Source organism: Anas platyrhynchos, chromosome 36, assembly GCF_047663525.1.
Source record: "Anas platyrhynchos isolate ZD024472 breed Pekin duck chromosome 36, IASCAAS_PekinDuck_T2T, whole genome shotgun sequence".
In the NCBI taxonomy this organism is placed as follows: Eukaryota; Metazoa; Chordata; class Aves; order Anseriformes; family Anatidae; genus Anas; species Anas platyrhynchos.
Window position 1 is genome coordinate 4,606,814 of NC_092624.1, and position 15,223 is coordinate 4,622,036.

The following is a 15,223-nucleotide window of genomic DNA, read 5'->3' on the forward strand; positions in this document are numbered from 1 at the left end:
GAGTTACATTGTTTAGAAGGAAGGAATATGGTACTGAGATATGCTTACAATGATAAGAAAGCTTAAGCAGACGACCTTGTAAAATGCAGACAACCAGACTCCTTAGGACAATTAGGTGAAAATCACGGTGTTAAGTCAAGTCAGATAAGTGAAGAAACATTACCACTTCAAACAGTAAAAATGGCAAAAGGAAATTGAAATTTAACAGGCCGGCGACTGAAGGCCATGCATTGTTTGTGAAGCATCAGATAGATTGTGAACCTGGATTACCCATTCAGTGGGGAAGCAGGGGAGGGTCCTGTCATCAAAAAGTATATAAACTGTGTTTTGAAACTAGTAGACGTGCTCTCTCCTGCTTGTGGGGCGCCCGCCATTGCAATCGCGAGTAAATTACTACTTCACTAAGATCCTCGCCTGAGCCTAAGTTATTGGCTACGGAGTGTTTCTCAGAATTTGTACTTACCCAGAATGGCTATTTCATTAATGATCCTCCCTAACACACATCTGTATCGATGTACATGGTATTTCTTCTTTTAAGAAGAAGGAATAAAGGTCTTGCTTTGATAATTTTCTGTAACCAACAAGATAGGTGGGAGAAATCTGTTTGTTCAATAGTTCACCAAGTCTATGTGTTACTTGTTCAGTGTCACCAATAGTACAGAAAGAGAAGAAGGAACCAGACTCATTTTTGTATTTCAAAGAAGCTTTGAAAAATGGATTATACTACAATGTATAATAAAAACACAGGAGGATCCAGCAGCTGGTAGTAAACAAAAGAGGTACAGAAGAAAAAAATATAGAAAGAAACACAGTCATAATAAAATAATTATAAAATAATCTGCATGGAGATAACTACATAATTACAAGAATTTTAAAATTAGCAAGGCTCCAACTAATCAGACATATCATCAGAACTGCGGCTTTACCATGTTAACCTTGTTATCTAATATTTGCACTGCTTGAGATGAAAATGAGAAAATATATGCTCCACCTCGAGTACTGTGTGCAGTTCTGGGCACCACAGTATAAAAAGGACATGAAACTGTTGGAGAGTGTCCAGAGCAGGGCTACGAAGATGGTGAAAGGCCTGGAGGGGAAGACGTACGAGGAACGGCTGAGGGCACTGGGCCTGTTCAGCCTGGAGAAGAGGAGGCTGAGGGGAGACCTCATCGCAGTCTACAACTTCCTCGTAAGGGGGTGTCGAGAGGCAGGAGACCTTTTCTCCATTAACAATCAGCGACAGGACCCGTGGGAACGGGGTTAAGCTGAGGCAGGGGAAGTTTAGGCTTGACATCAAGAGGAAGTTCTTCACAGAGAGGGTGGTTGCACACTGGAACAGGCTCCCCAGGGAAGTGGTCACTGCACCGAGCCTGTCTGAATTTAAGAAGAGATTGGACTGTGCACTTAGTCACATGGTCTGAAGTTTTGGGTAGACCTGTGAGGTGTCAAGAGTTGGACTTGATGATCCTTAAGGGTCCCTTCCAACTCAGGATATTCTATATTTGGTCTGTGACCTCCTGTTCTACCTCAAGCCTTGAGCTCTTTTCATCATATTTTTCCCCCCTTTTCCTTGTAATGGGAGCGGTGGCCATGGAGTTCACCTGTTTACCTGTGTAAAACCACCACAGTAGGGAGATTGAAAGGGTCCAGCACCAGAGCTGGGGCCATCCAGGGATGGCATCTCAGCACCCAGAACATGCTCTGCCAGCCTGGTGGCACAGGAGGGACTGGTTCCCCTGAAGGAGGTCAGTACAAGGGGAAGGCTTGATTTCCAACACAGGCATTTCTGGCACATTCCTGAGAGGCCTGTGGAGCTGCAGGCCACACCAGTCTCTGGGACACCGGACGTCCTTCCTCCCAGAGCCAGATCCTGAAGAGGCACCAGCTCCCAGGGAAACCTGTCCCTGGACTGTTCCCCTCACAAGGAAGCTGAGCCATGCCCAGAGAAGCCCTTGGGCTTAGGGCACCCCTAGCATCAGGAGCCAGAAATCTTGGCTACCACATACTCCTTTGAGCCCAGAGGGACACTCATGGAAGGTTCTTGCAGCAGCCACCAGCCATTTCCAGCCCCCCGCAAAGCTTTGGACAGCTGACAGCACCTGTGACACATCTTGGGAAGGGGCTGCTGACACCCTTACCTTTGGGGGAGAGATGCAGGAGCACTGGGAACAGGGAAGTCAGGACAGAGGTGATGGTCGTGCTCCAGCAGCCCTCCATCTCACTTGCTGCTGGCCCTCAGCTCAGGACAAGAGATGTCCGCCCTGGGTCCTCAACCACAGATCCTCTGCAAGGTGCCCCTGTTCCTCCGCCCGTCAGCGAGGGTCGCCCAGTGCAAGCTTGCTGCCTGCTGACCCCACTCCTGGCCACAGAAGGACAGCGCTGCGGAGGACCCAAGCAGTGCCCAGCAGGGACCAGGCCTTGCAGGGAAGTGCCGGCACTGCCGCTGCTCCAGAGACGATATCCTGGTGATGCAGCGCACCCCCTGTGACATCAGCCCGTGTCATTAGAAGGCCTGTGAGGTCAGTAGCATGGAGACAGCACAGATCGGGAGAGAGCCGAGAGATTTCCCTTCTTGTCCTGAGAAACAGTCACCTCCCTTCTGCCCAGTTCATTCCTAGCTTCCTAGTTCATTCCTGACCCATCCACCAGGAACATCTCCAGATGGTGACAAAGGCCACGGAATAAAGGAAGTGGAGTGCTGGAGAAGTCACTGCTGTGTTCCTGCCCCAACACGCCTGTGCTCTTGGAAGCCCTTCCAGGAAGGTGGGGTTTGAGGCTTGTCCTGGCACTGGGCTTTTTTCAAACGATGGGAGCGAAGGCACCTGGGATGCAGCAGCCCCTCAGTGTGCCTGAACTCCTCTGCACCGCATGTCGCTCACCTGGAGAAGTAGGATGCGTTATATGGAGGGAATTGCAGCACATTCCCGGGCCTTCCTCCAGGCAGAGGGCCTTTGTGGTGTTGGGGCATCCCTGAGGGCCAGTGGTGGAGCTGGGGCCGATCTCCAGGCAGGAGAAGGGGCTGCTGAAAATGTCCTTGGCTATGGGCACCCTGTGATCAAGGGACACAGAAAAAAATCACTGGGCTGTGTCTTGACTGAGTAAGGGATGGGGGTAAGACGCAGCAGCAGTGTTTGCAAACCAAAGGACACAAGTGGAAACCCCAGTGTGATGTGCCTCATATCCATGCACTACCTGCCTCTAACACATAGAGGTGGGACAGACCTTGGCTCACTGCAGCCCTGGGAAACGGTCACTTGCTCATAAGCACCAGGTCTACCAGAGATGCCCTCAGGGGTGCCCGTTAAATACCAGCTGTGAATGGCCAGAGCTGTCCTGTGAGTCCTGTGCTGCCCATGTCAGCTGCGTGCTCCAGTGGTGCTGGGCAGCGTTGGTATCTCAGGTAGCACTGCAGGCCTGCAATTGGCTATTAAATAGAGCAGCTGCCCTGAATTTAGTTAGGCAATGTAGGGATGTCCATGAGACAAGTGCCGTTACAGTCCCTGGAGATGGAGGGAAAACCAGATGGAGAAGAGGGAGAGAGAGACTCAGCTCTCCCTGTGGCACAGTTCTCCATTGGGTCAGGTGGATGCCTCTACAGGCTGCCCTGAGCCTACTGAGGAGGGACAGGTTTAGTTGTCCTAAATGGGTGCGTTTGCTGTCATTTCAGCTGGCCAAAGGCATTCATCACCAGCCTCCAATGGGATGCCCCCAGGTGCTGCCCTGTCCCTCAGGGTACCTCCATGAGAGCTTGCAGATGCCTGCACGTACCTCTACCCCCTGACATGTCACCAGGTGTTTGCAGCCCCCTGATTTCCTCCATCTCCATTTATGATCCTGGAGCTGAGATAAGGAGCTCACCTGCAGCTGCCCACATGGTGCACATCAAAGTGAGTGCAGACGAATCCCAGGTCCTATGGATTTGTGCCAGGCATGGGAGGGATCTGAGTCCCATTCCAGCCCCAGGACAAAAACACAGCATGAGATGGTGGGTTAACTGGCTGTGCTGAATCCCTTCCTTAAGCAGGGGGTTAGAGGAGTTACATCTATGACCATGTGTGGGTGTCCCACCATCAACTGGCATGAGAAGAGAAGACTGCTACAGATAATAATTTTTTTGCTAAGAGAAATGAGCCAAATGTCAAGAGGTGTGTGTGCCAGGTGAGGGAGGGAAGCCCAGGGATCCCTTCAGACTGTTTCCCAGCAGGTTCTCCTGCAGCCCCAGGGCCATGTGCAGGGAGCCTGGTGGGGGGCAGAGCAAGGGAGGCCTTGGGCTGGGCCTCTGCTGCTGAGCTGGGCCGGGCTCCTGGGCCCAAGGGGAGCTCCTGGCAAGCGGGCAGCGCTGCAGAGAGACAGCTCTGCCCAGGAGCAGCTCCTCTGCACAGCGCAGCAGGCCTGGGGGCACTGCCTGCAGAGACACAGTGCTTAAAGGCAGGCAGAAGTGGCAGCATGCCCAGAGCTCCATGCAGGAGAAGACTTCCCAGCCCTGCAACCGGTAAGTCTCTGGCTGGAGGGCAATGCAGCCGCAGTTCCTGGAGGCAGGAGAAGCCGGGGGTGCAGGCAGGGGTGTCCAGGGCTGTGGTGCAGAGCAGGGTCCCTGCTGTGGCCCAGGGGCTGTGTGCCGGGGCAGGGCCTCTGCCGCCTGCCAGGCTCAGCACTCAGCCTGCCCGGGGAGCTGCCCAGGGCGCTGCGGGGAGAAGCTGCGGGTGGAAGGAGCCCCCCAGCAGGGCAGGGTCCTGCTACTGCTGGGAGGCTGCTGCCTGGCGCAGCCTGCTCACAGCTACACAGCACAACTGGGTGTATAAAAGGGGACTTAGCAAGAGCTGGTTTAAGGAAAGGGATTTCAGCATCAGTCTCAGCTTTCCTGAGACTCCTGACCTTTCAGTTTTGTCTTATCTGGCTCAGTGGAAATAGAAATAAATACTGTTATTTCCAAGATGAGTCTGACACACTTAATCCATCCCATGGAAGGTTACAAGCAACCCTAGCAAGTTGCTTTCCTGCCCTTCAGCCCATAGAAAGCTCCACCACCACCCGTGCAGCGTCAGCAGGTTCTGTGGGAAGTAGTCTCTAGGACATGCCCTCAGCGAGCTGCCCCTGGGCAGAGCCCTGCTGCCAGGAGGTGTCTGCAGGGCAGAGCTGAGCACCCAGCGGGTGGGATGGGGGCTGTGAGCTGCAGGCAGGAGGCATTGGGACAGAGACCCAGCTGCAGGCAGGGACAGCTGCAGGCAGCACATCCCTGGGCTGGAAATGGCAGGACAGTGCGAACATAGTCTGGTACCTCCTTTTCCGACCTCAAGCCCACAGGAATCAGGATGTCTCATAACCTCATGAGTGGAACCTCCGGCAGAGCTGGCTCTCCTGAGATCCTTTCAGTCCCTCCCTGGCCTTGCCTCCCCTGGCAGAAGCCCTGGGCTGTTTCTCTTTGTTCCTTCATCTGCTGTTGCTGTTCTTGTTTTATGGCTTGCTGCAGGTCTGGCTTTCAGCTGCAGCTCTAGCACTGACTTCTACCACACAGATGTGTCCATAGGAGGAAGGTGCCCAAAGTTCCCCTTAAAACCTGTGGGGCTCAGGGCAATGCAGTTTACGGGGCAGGAAAAATCTGAATCGTCTTACAGGCAGTTCCTGAGGCCACAGTAATTGGGCCAGTGGACTGAGCCCTCAAGGACTCTGGCTGAGACGAGGGTAGATGGACAGACTGGCCAACCTCACTGCATGAAGGAGAGTGCCTATGTCTCAAGGGACTCAGAAGATCTCAGTTGGAATACCTGAAAAGTGCCGGGGTTTTCTTCCCTTAAGAAATGCTCCTGAGTATGACACAGCTAGCTGCAAGAAAGTAAACCACAAATTTTGGCAGTCAAGAGCATTCACAGTGGTAATGCTGTGAAGTCCACATACATCAGAGATAGATTAAGCAGAGATCACTCCTATTTCTTATTTACCTAGACATGAAGGGAAAGCCTGACTCCTTCAGAGCCCACAGCAGAGCCCCCTGCTCCCAGTGGCACCCTTTACCACGATCACCAACTGGAGCTCAAGCAAGGGAGCAGAAAAAATGTCTCAGAAAGAGGAAAATCACTGTGGGGGATTTCAGAAAGAAGTGGAGCAGGTTTTTATCAAAGATGTCTTTCCTAATTATCATTGTCTTTTATTTTCCTGGGATTGTTCCCCTTTGTCCAGGAGGATCAGATGTCCAACAGCAGCTCCATCACTGAGTTCCTCCTCCTGGCATTTGCAGACACACAGGAGCTGCAGATTCTATACTTCGTGCTCTTCCTGGGCATCTACCTGGCTGCCCTCCTGGGCAACAGCCTCATCCTCACCGCTGTAGCCTGCGACCACCACCTCCACACCCCCATGTACTTCTTCCTCCTCAACCTCGCCCTCCTCGACCTGGGCTGCATCTCCACCACTGTCCCCAAAGCCATGGCCAATTCCCTCTGGGACACCAGGGCTATCTCCTATCAAGGATGTGCTGCACAGGTCTTTTTGTTCCTCTTCTTGTTTTCAGTAGAGTATTCTCTTCTCACTGTCATGTCCTATGACCGCTATGTTGCCATCTGCAAGCCCCTGCACTACGGGACCCTCCTGGGCAGCAGAGCTTGTGCCCAGATGGCAGCAGCTGCCTGGGGCAGTGGGGTTCTCTGTGCTCTGCTGCACACTGCCAATACATTTTCCCTGCCCCTCTGCAGAGGAAATGCAGTGGACCAGTTCTTCTGTGAAGTCCCCCAGATCCTCAAGCTCTCCTGCTCACACTCCTACCTCAGGAATGCTTGGGTACTTATGATTGGTGCCTGTTTAGCGTCCATGTGTTTTGTTTTCATTCTTTTTTCTTATGTGCAGATCTTCAGGGCCGTGCTGAGGATGCCCTCTGAGCAGGGCCAGCACAAAGCCTTCTCCACGTGCCTCCCTCACCTGTTTGTGGTCTCCCTGTTTGTCATCACTGGACTTTTTGCCTACATGAAGCCCTCCTCAATCTCCTTCCCAGCCCAGGACCTGATGGTGTCATTTCTGTACTCAGTGGTGCCTCCAGCAGTGAACCCCCTCATCTACAGCATGAGGAACCAGGAGCTCAAGTGTGCCATTAGGAAAATGATTTCAGGGATGTTTCTGAAAAGTGATAAATTACCACTTTTTCTCCACAAATGACTTCCTGGGTATTTGTTTCATGATCACTATTGTTACATTTATCTTTGTTGTCATTCCCATTCATTAGTTTATTAGATTTATTTATTTTTAATATGTATATCTACTGTACACTGAGGAATTAAACTGCTTTTTTAGTACTCTCTCTTAGCATCTGCTTAATAAAACAGGATCTCCCCAACAGACTGCCTGAAATCCTGCTTCTTCTTTCAAAGCTGATGCCAGATGCCAGTAACACGGCTGAGCAGTGTGGTGGTTTCACACCAATGGGCAGCTGAGCTCCAGCACATCACACTTATCACACTTTCACCCCCTCCTCAAAGGAGCAGCCGGAGAAAACAGAGTGGAAAGGGCTCCTTTTTTTTTTTTTTTTTTTTGAAGATACAGGTAGAAGGCTTACCATTTGCAGTCTTGGGCAAAACAGATTCAGTGTAGGGAGATTAAGATCACTTACTGAGATTTAACTAACTGACTGGAGCAGTGAGGAACTAAAAACAAAAAGTTTCTCACTCTTTTCTCTCCCAGCTGCTGTTGTGTAGCAGCTTATTTTTTACCCTTTCTTAAATATGTTTTCACAGAAATGCAAACACCATTGCTTATTGGCTTGAATCTGGCTTGCGGCGGGCCCCTAGTCTAACATGGGGCTGCTTCTGGGTTCTTCTCAAAGAAGCCACCCCTATGGCACTCTGCTACCAAAACCTTGCCAAGTTAACTCACTACAGGAGGGATACAAATTTAATCAGAAGGTTGGAGCACCTCTTGTATTAAGAGAGTTTGAGAGGTGGGGATGTTCAGCCTGGAGAAGAGAAGTCTCTGGGGTGACCTCATTGCAGCTTTTCTTTTTTTTTTTTCTTTTTTTTTTTTCCTTTTTTTTTATAAAAAAAAAAGACCCTTAAAGGGACCTTAAAGAGGTCTTTTTAAAAGTACTTTTTTAAAAATACTTTTCAGTACTTAAAAGGGTGAAGAGGGACTCCTTATTTGGCTATATGATGATAGGAAAAGGGGGAATAGTCTTAAAATAAAAGAATATAGATTGTTATTATACTTTGTAGGAAATTAACCTGGCTGCCCTCCTGGGCAACGGCCTCATCCTCACAGCTGTAGCCTGCAACCACTGCCTCCACACCCCCATGATACCAGGGCCATTTCCTATGCAGGATGTGCTGCACAGGTCTTTTTCTTTTTCTTTTTAATGTCAGCAGAGTTTTTTCTTCTCACTGTCATGTCCTATGACCGCTACGTTGCCATCTGCAAGCCCCTGCACTACGGGAGCCTCCTGGGGAGCAGAGTTTGTGCCCAGATGGCAGCAGCTGCCTGGGGCAGTGGGGTTCGCTGTGCTCTGCTGCACACTGCAAATACATTTTCCCTGCCCCTCTGTGGAGGAAATGCTGTGGACCAGTTCTTCTGTGAAGTCCCGCAGATCCTCAAGCTCTCTTGCTCTGACTCCTACCTCAGGGAAATGGGGCTTCTCACATTTAGTGTTTTTGTTTTGTTTGGGGGGTGTTTTGCATTCATTTTGTTGCCCTATGTGCAAATCCTCAGGATCTGTTGCTCATATTCCTACCTCAGGAATGTTTGGGTACTTATGATTGGTTTCTCTTTAGCATCCACATGTTTTATTTTCATTCTTTTCTCCTATGTGCATGGACAGCAGAAAGCCTTTTCCACGTGCCTCCCTCACCTGTTCGTGGTCTCCCTGTTTTTCAGCACTGCCATTTTTACCTACCTGAAGCCCCCCTACATCTCCTCCCCATCCCTGGATCTGGTGGTGACAGTTTTGTACTCGGTGGTTCCTCCAGCCATAAACCCCCTCATCTACAGCATGAGGAACAAGGAGCTCAAGGATGCACTGCAGAAACTCATGAGTGGGTGTACATCAGAAGTAATGTCCTGCCTGTCTTCTCCTGAATAGCACTGGTAATATAACTCATGCCATGCCAAACTTGTCTTTTGTTCTTGAGTGGGTTTTTTTGTTCGTTATTGGGGAGAGGGCCATCAACGTAATCCATATAAATTGTCATTGTTTATCCCACTCCTGTGTTTAAACAAAATAAAGGAACCTGCACTGAAGAGTGTGTCTGAGATGCTTTTTCTGAGAATTTTGCTGGGGGTTCCATGGTAATGCCCATGGGTAGAAGTGGAAAGCAATAGAGTCCCATCAGAACAGCACTGCCAGGAAGCACCGGTGTTTGGTCTGTCTGGGGCAGCTCTTGCTCCATCTCCACACTCTCCTTCTGAGCCTTTTCTGTTGGCATAAGCCTGATTGTTCCTGCAGCTTGGTCACAGTACTGCTGTGTGGCAATCCTGTGACCAATCCCACGGACAGGCAACGGGCATTTCTGTGACACAGCTGGCCTCCAGAACAGCATTTCCATCCCATAATGTGATTCAGCTCAGGGTAGCGCCTAGGGTTCAAGTTTTCCTTCACAGTTGCTGTCAAGAACATTGCAGTCCAGAAATGGATTCTAAAGGGGGACCTGGCTTTGCCTGTTTCTCCATGGGCTCAGGGTGAAGTGATCAGAGCCCCAGCTGGGTGTTTGAGGGCATGGGGACTCACTCAGGTGTTGCTTGTTGGTTTCCAGCACTCAGGCAGATGGTGAGGAGTCTCCAATTAACCTGCCTGGGGCACTACAACATGTGCTGGGGCTGGTGGCAGGTGAGCAGTTTTTGGAAGGAATCAGGAGAGCCCAGGGGAGCTGCAGGGACAGTGTGTCCCAGGGGGTCAGCAGTGAATGGAGCCCACAGAGCATGAGCCTCTTCCAGGTGGAGTCCCCCTGTGATAAAGTGTTATATCTGGATGTGAGCAGGAAAAGAAGAACCCCGTGACCCAGGGGACATAGCAGGAATGGGGAAAGAAGTCTGGTGAGCGAATGCGGAATGTGAATAGTGGAATGCCATAGGGTGCAGCACCCAAACACTTCTTGTGGCACTGGAAAGAAGGCAGGCTACCTCTGAGCACCCTCGACAGCCACAGAAGAGCTGGTGTGGGAAGCAGTCAGTGGAAGAGCCCTATGAGCTGTCTCTGCCTCCCAGCCTGCCCAGCACAGCCCTGCAGAGTGCCCCTGTGTCCCAGACACCACAGCCCCCTTGCTCTGTAAAGCAGTACCACCAGCTGGGGAGGTAGGGAGCATGGGGAGAGGGTGCAGGAATGGTTGGCCAGGCCAGCACAGGCGTGCTCCTTCCTGGGAAAGGCTCTCTGTTGAGGTGGGAAGTCCTCGGAGGAGAGTGGGGCCCCGTGTGTGTGCAGGGGATCCCTGGAAAGAGAAACCCCTGGGTACTTCTGCAGCTTGGAGCAGGCTGCCAGGGCTCGGCGGCAGCAGGATCTGCCTGAGGAGCTCCAGGACCAGGGCTCTCAGCCCAGCTCAGAGAGGTGGTTTGTTCCTCCGCAGTGGGACACAGAATGTCTCAGTCAGAAGTCCAGATGTGCCTGGTACAGTTGAGGCTTCAGCATGCACATAGTGTACATGTGCTGAGGTGAACCTGAGAGAGCACAAATGCCCTCAGCCAGTGTCCATTCCTCATGCTGTGGAGGGTTGGGAGAACGAAGGCTGGTCAGCCTCACCTCAGTCCCTGTGAAGGTGATGGGGCAAGCTTTTCCACAGCCACCTCCAGGCACTTGAAGGAAAAAAATAGGATTGCTGAACCTATAGGGGAGGGGACGGAAAGGGAAGCAAAGGGAAGAGAAGGTGCCTACCTGTCTTTAGCAAGGCCTTTGGCTTTGTCTCAAAGAATTCTTATAGCCAGAATGGTGCTATGTGTATTTAACAAATTGGTGAGGCCGTGGGTGTGCCTGTTTGCTGGACAATCAGGCCCAGATATCATCCATGACACATAGTGCTGTCAGCCAGTTCTTAGCATCATCCCTCAGCGATCAGCACTTGGGGCAGCACTGCTGAATGTCGTTATTAACTCTCTGAACTACCGAATGGAGCACACTTTCATATCTTTTCTGGATGGTGTCAAGGTCCGAGGAGCCCTTGATCAATCTTATCTATTTAGTCTACCTTGATCAGAAAAGTTGAAGAAGATAAAAATCAGAGTTCTCTTGGAACATTTATTTGTTTAATGTGATTCAATGACCTGTCTTTCAGAGAGCTCTCTGAAGACATAGCAGGTAGAGGAAGAGGAAAAGGGAGAGAGGTAGAGGCAGAGATACATCTTGTGTTCCTATGACCACAGTAGATCCTGCAAAGAATGATTCCATATTTGAAGTAGTAGTAGAAAATTTACTTTATAAACTAAGGGTAGAAAATTTACTTGATAAGCTTACTTTTTTTTATCTCCCCAGGCCCTGGCACACAATGACGGTGCCGGGTGAATAAGTTGAGGTCTGTGGTGCCTCAGGAACTTAACAACGAGTAGGAAGCCTCTGGTCAGCTCAATCTCTGGAGCTGAAACAGCTCTCAGCAGCAGTAACATGGCTGGGGACAAGGCCTGTGAGGTGACTGCTTCCTGAAGCAGCTGTTGTGTCAGCCCTTGCCTCCTGGCTGACATCTGTGTTTTTCAGCTCACACCCGCCAGCATCCCTGATAAGGCAGCAGAAGGCACCTGCTTGGCACACTGATTGTGAGATGCCCTCTGTCTGAGAGCCTGACAGGCCCCATGCAGGAAGAGGCCTTGGGTGTGGGTTTTCAAGTCCCTTCTGCCTGAGCACATGGTGGGACAGGAACGGGTACACAACTTAGTTATGTCTACCTGAGAAACTGGAAGGCCAGCAGGAGGCATGTGGCATCGAAGATCCTGGTAACAATTCTCTGGTGGTGGAAAATAGCAGGAGAGAGTCACAAGTGGGACAAAGTGCTGCTTGGAAGGTGAAGAGTGGGAATGAGGACAAGGAAATGTCACTAAACGGGTAGTGCTGTGGGACCTGACATCACCCAGAAGGAGTCTATGGTCAGCCCATGCCATTTTGTTTCAAAGGACAGCCAGGGAGGGTGGGGAGACCTCAGTGAAAGTAAGGAAATGGCAGGGTGAGAGCAAAGTGGAAACGTGAAGTGCATGCCTGTAGCCTGCAGGGAGAATAGGGCAAGAATTGGACAGTGCAGGACAGCCTGTGGTGATGAACACCGAGTGCACTGGCAAGGCTGCAAGGCCCCAACAGCACTAAGGTCTTTGTCCCCCTGGCTATGGCAGTTGTCTCTGCTACTGAGGCTCACGAGAACACAAGCTGTGCTCATGACACTGGGGTCTTGTGGCCTCCTTGCAACCCAGTGGAGAGTCCAGCAGGTGTCATAGCATTGTCCTTCTCACATCACACACCCCACATCCCACTGCCCCAGGAAGAGCCCTGAGCCATGGGTGAGGAACAGAACCTCCCTGCCCAGGGGCTGGGGGCCAGGGCTTGGCCTTTCTGCTTCACCAAACAAACCAAGGCCTTTACTCAGCACCAGAGTCTCCTGCCCAGTGCCTTTGCCTACCTGCAATCATGGCCTCCAATTGTCTGCTCTAACAAGTCCATGGGGAGGCTTTGTCAGTAATAACCCTCACTGGGGCCCATTAATACTCCCAGACTCTTCAAAGTTTCCTTCTGACTTTTACTTCTCCTGCAGTTACATCATTCTCTTCTCACTACCTGAAGTTTATGGACTCAGCACCAAATGCACCATGGGGCTCATTACCATTCAGCCATTTTCATCCAGTCTTCCAGACTTGTACAGTTAATTAGTGAGGTTTCAAGAATGCAGTTTAAAGAGAAAGTATTCAATGACCAGATTTCTAAGAGCATTTTCCTTATTTAAGATTATTTTCCATTAGTTTAGAGTTTTCAGAAGAACTGCTAGCATCATTCTCTAGTTGTCATGGATTCAATGTGCCTCCTAAGGAGGTCTGGATGGATAGGAAACGCATTCCCTTGAAGTCCTAGACTGTATGGACAACCTTGCTGCTCAGCTCTCCATCCCCACCACTTCTCTCATCAGCCACCTGGGACTCGCATCACTTTTCCTTACATCAGTCTTCTCCACTGAAGTCCACAGAAGGATGTTACAGCATCTTTTCACCAAGTCCCAACTCCCTTCCTCAGACAACTGGCTGCACACAGGCAGTTTTGGATGTTGTTATTAACATTTAACCACAAACAAGCAAACTCCAATGTCCTGAACAGTGAGCCAAATCCAAGTTGCCTCCAATGAGGTGCACCTTCCACAAGGGATGACTATACAAGAAATTTTTGACATGGGTAGGAAATGATGAATAGAAATGCAATTACAGATTTGGGTGTAGGGTTGATGAGATAGGAGAGTGAAATACGGGCAAGCTTGAATAGTCCTCAAGTTCTGAGAACCAACTGTGCAGGTGAGTGGTATCTGAATGATCAAAGAGTGAGGGGAGGGGAATCTGGAGAAGAATGGAGAGTGCACATGTCCAGATAGTATGATGGAAATGTGACTTCCAACATGGTCTATTTCATAAAGCCAGGCAGAAATACCAGAAAGGCTAGGGAGATGAAGTGCAGAGCATAAGAGACAGAGTCATGCAAGTACAGGGGAAGATTGGTATTTTTTCTCTCAGACAGGATTCAAACAGAATTGTTCTTTATGGACACGAATTGTTAACACATTCCTCACATCTTGCTGCAATAAACATCCAAGGGAAAAAATTGTCATGGGACAACTCAAACATTGTATTAGAAGTGTTCAATCATTTCAGCTGATTGAAGTGTGCTGATTGAAGTGAAATGATTGAAATGGTTAAAATAATTGGAGGCAATGGGCCTACAGCCCAGCTCAGCTCTTCAGCGCAACTCAGGCCTACAGCCATAAAATAACAATTTTCTCTCCTGCATGGAGCCCAGTTACCATAAAACACTCCCTGCCCTGCAGTTTGTCATGCCACCCCTCACTCCTGACACAGAGCAGATCTGTGAAATGTTGTCCTCTCCTTCCTTTTAGAGGCCCAGATGATGTAGGCAATGGTATCTGAGTTATCAAGTGTGGGTATAGGTATAGCAAACTACGGATCAATGGGGGATAATGTGATTGGTGAGAACTGATAATTGAGCAGGGGACTGCATGCAAGAAAGGAAGGGATTACAGTGTCTTGAGGAGGAAGAATCCTGTGGAAGAGGAGGGGAGAGGGTTACAAGGGGCCAGCTGCATATGGATATGGGGCTGGTCAGGGCTGGTCATGTCAGGCCCTGTGCCTGATCACTGTCCTGCCCTCTCGTTCAACTCTGATGCTGGCTATTTGCTGTGTGAGTGTGCTCACTCCTGGGTGTGTTGGGGGTGAATCATATAATCATGGAACCACACAGTTATGTGTGCGTCTGCACCCATGGGTAATTGCTCTATACATGTATTACTCTAAGAGCACAATAAATCAAATGATACCAAAGAGAATATTAACAATATTGACAATGAAAGAAGGACCAGGTGTGAGGGGATGTACCAAGTTAAGTCATTTCTGGAAAAAGAGGGGAAATTTGTCACTATTCAGAAGCATTCATGAAATCATTTTCCTAATAGCCCACTTGAGCTCTTTGTTCCTCATGCTGTAGATGAGGGGGTTCAATGTTGGAGGCATCACTGAGTACAGAACTGCCATCACCAGGTTTAGGGATGGAGAGGAGTTGGAGGGGGGCTTCAGGTAGGCAAAAAGGGCAGTGCTGATAAACAGGGAGACCACAAACAGGTGAGGGAGGCATGTGGAAAAGGCTTTGTGTCGCCCCTGCTCTGAGGGCATCCTCAGCACAGCCCTGAAGATCTGCACATAAGAAAAAAGAATGAAAACAAAACACATTGACGATAAACAGGCACCAGTCACAAGCACCCAAAAACTCCTCAGGTAGGAGCATGAGCAGGAGATATTCAGGATCTGGGGGATCTCACAGAAGAACTGGTCCACTGCATTGCCTCTGCACAATGGCAGTGAAAATGTATTGGCTGTGAGCAGCAGAGCATAGAGAACCCCACTGCCCCAGGCAGCTGCTGCCATCTGGGAACAAGCTCTGCTGCCCAGGAGGCTCCCATAGTGCAGGGGCTTGCAGATAGCAACGTAGCAGTCATAGGCCATGACGGTGAGAATAAAATATTCGGCTGATATCAGCAAGGAAAAAAGAAAGACCTGTGCAGCACATGCTGAG

The 15,223-nt window shown here is 50.1% G+C and overlaps 1 protein-coding gene across 1 annotated transcript; it reads left to right on the forward strand.

Annotated features, from left to right (window-relative positions):
- Window positions 1-6,186: 6,186 nt before the first annotated feature.
- LOC140000977 (olfactory receptor 14A16-like) lies at window positions 6,187-7,146 on the forward strand. Its single transcript, XM_072032096.1, has one exon. It carries the CDS (start codon window positions 6,187-6,189, stop codon window positions 7,144-7,146), a length of 960 nt encoding a protein of 319 aa, XP_071888197.1.
- Window positions 7,147-15,223: the final 8,077 nt, after the last annotated feature.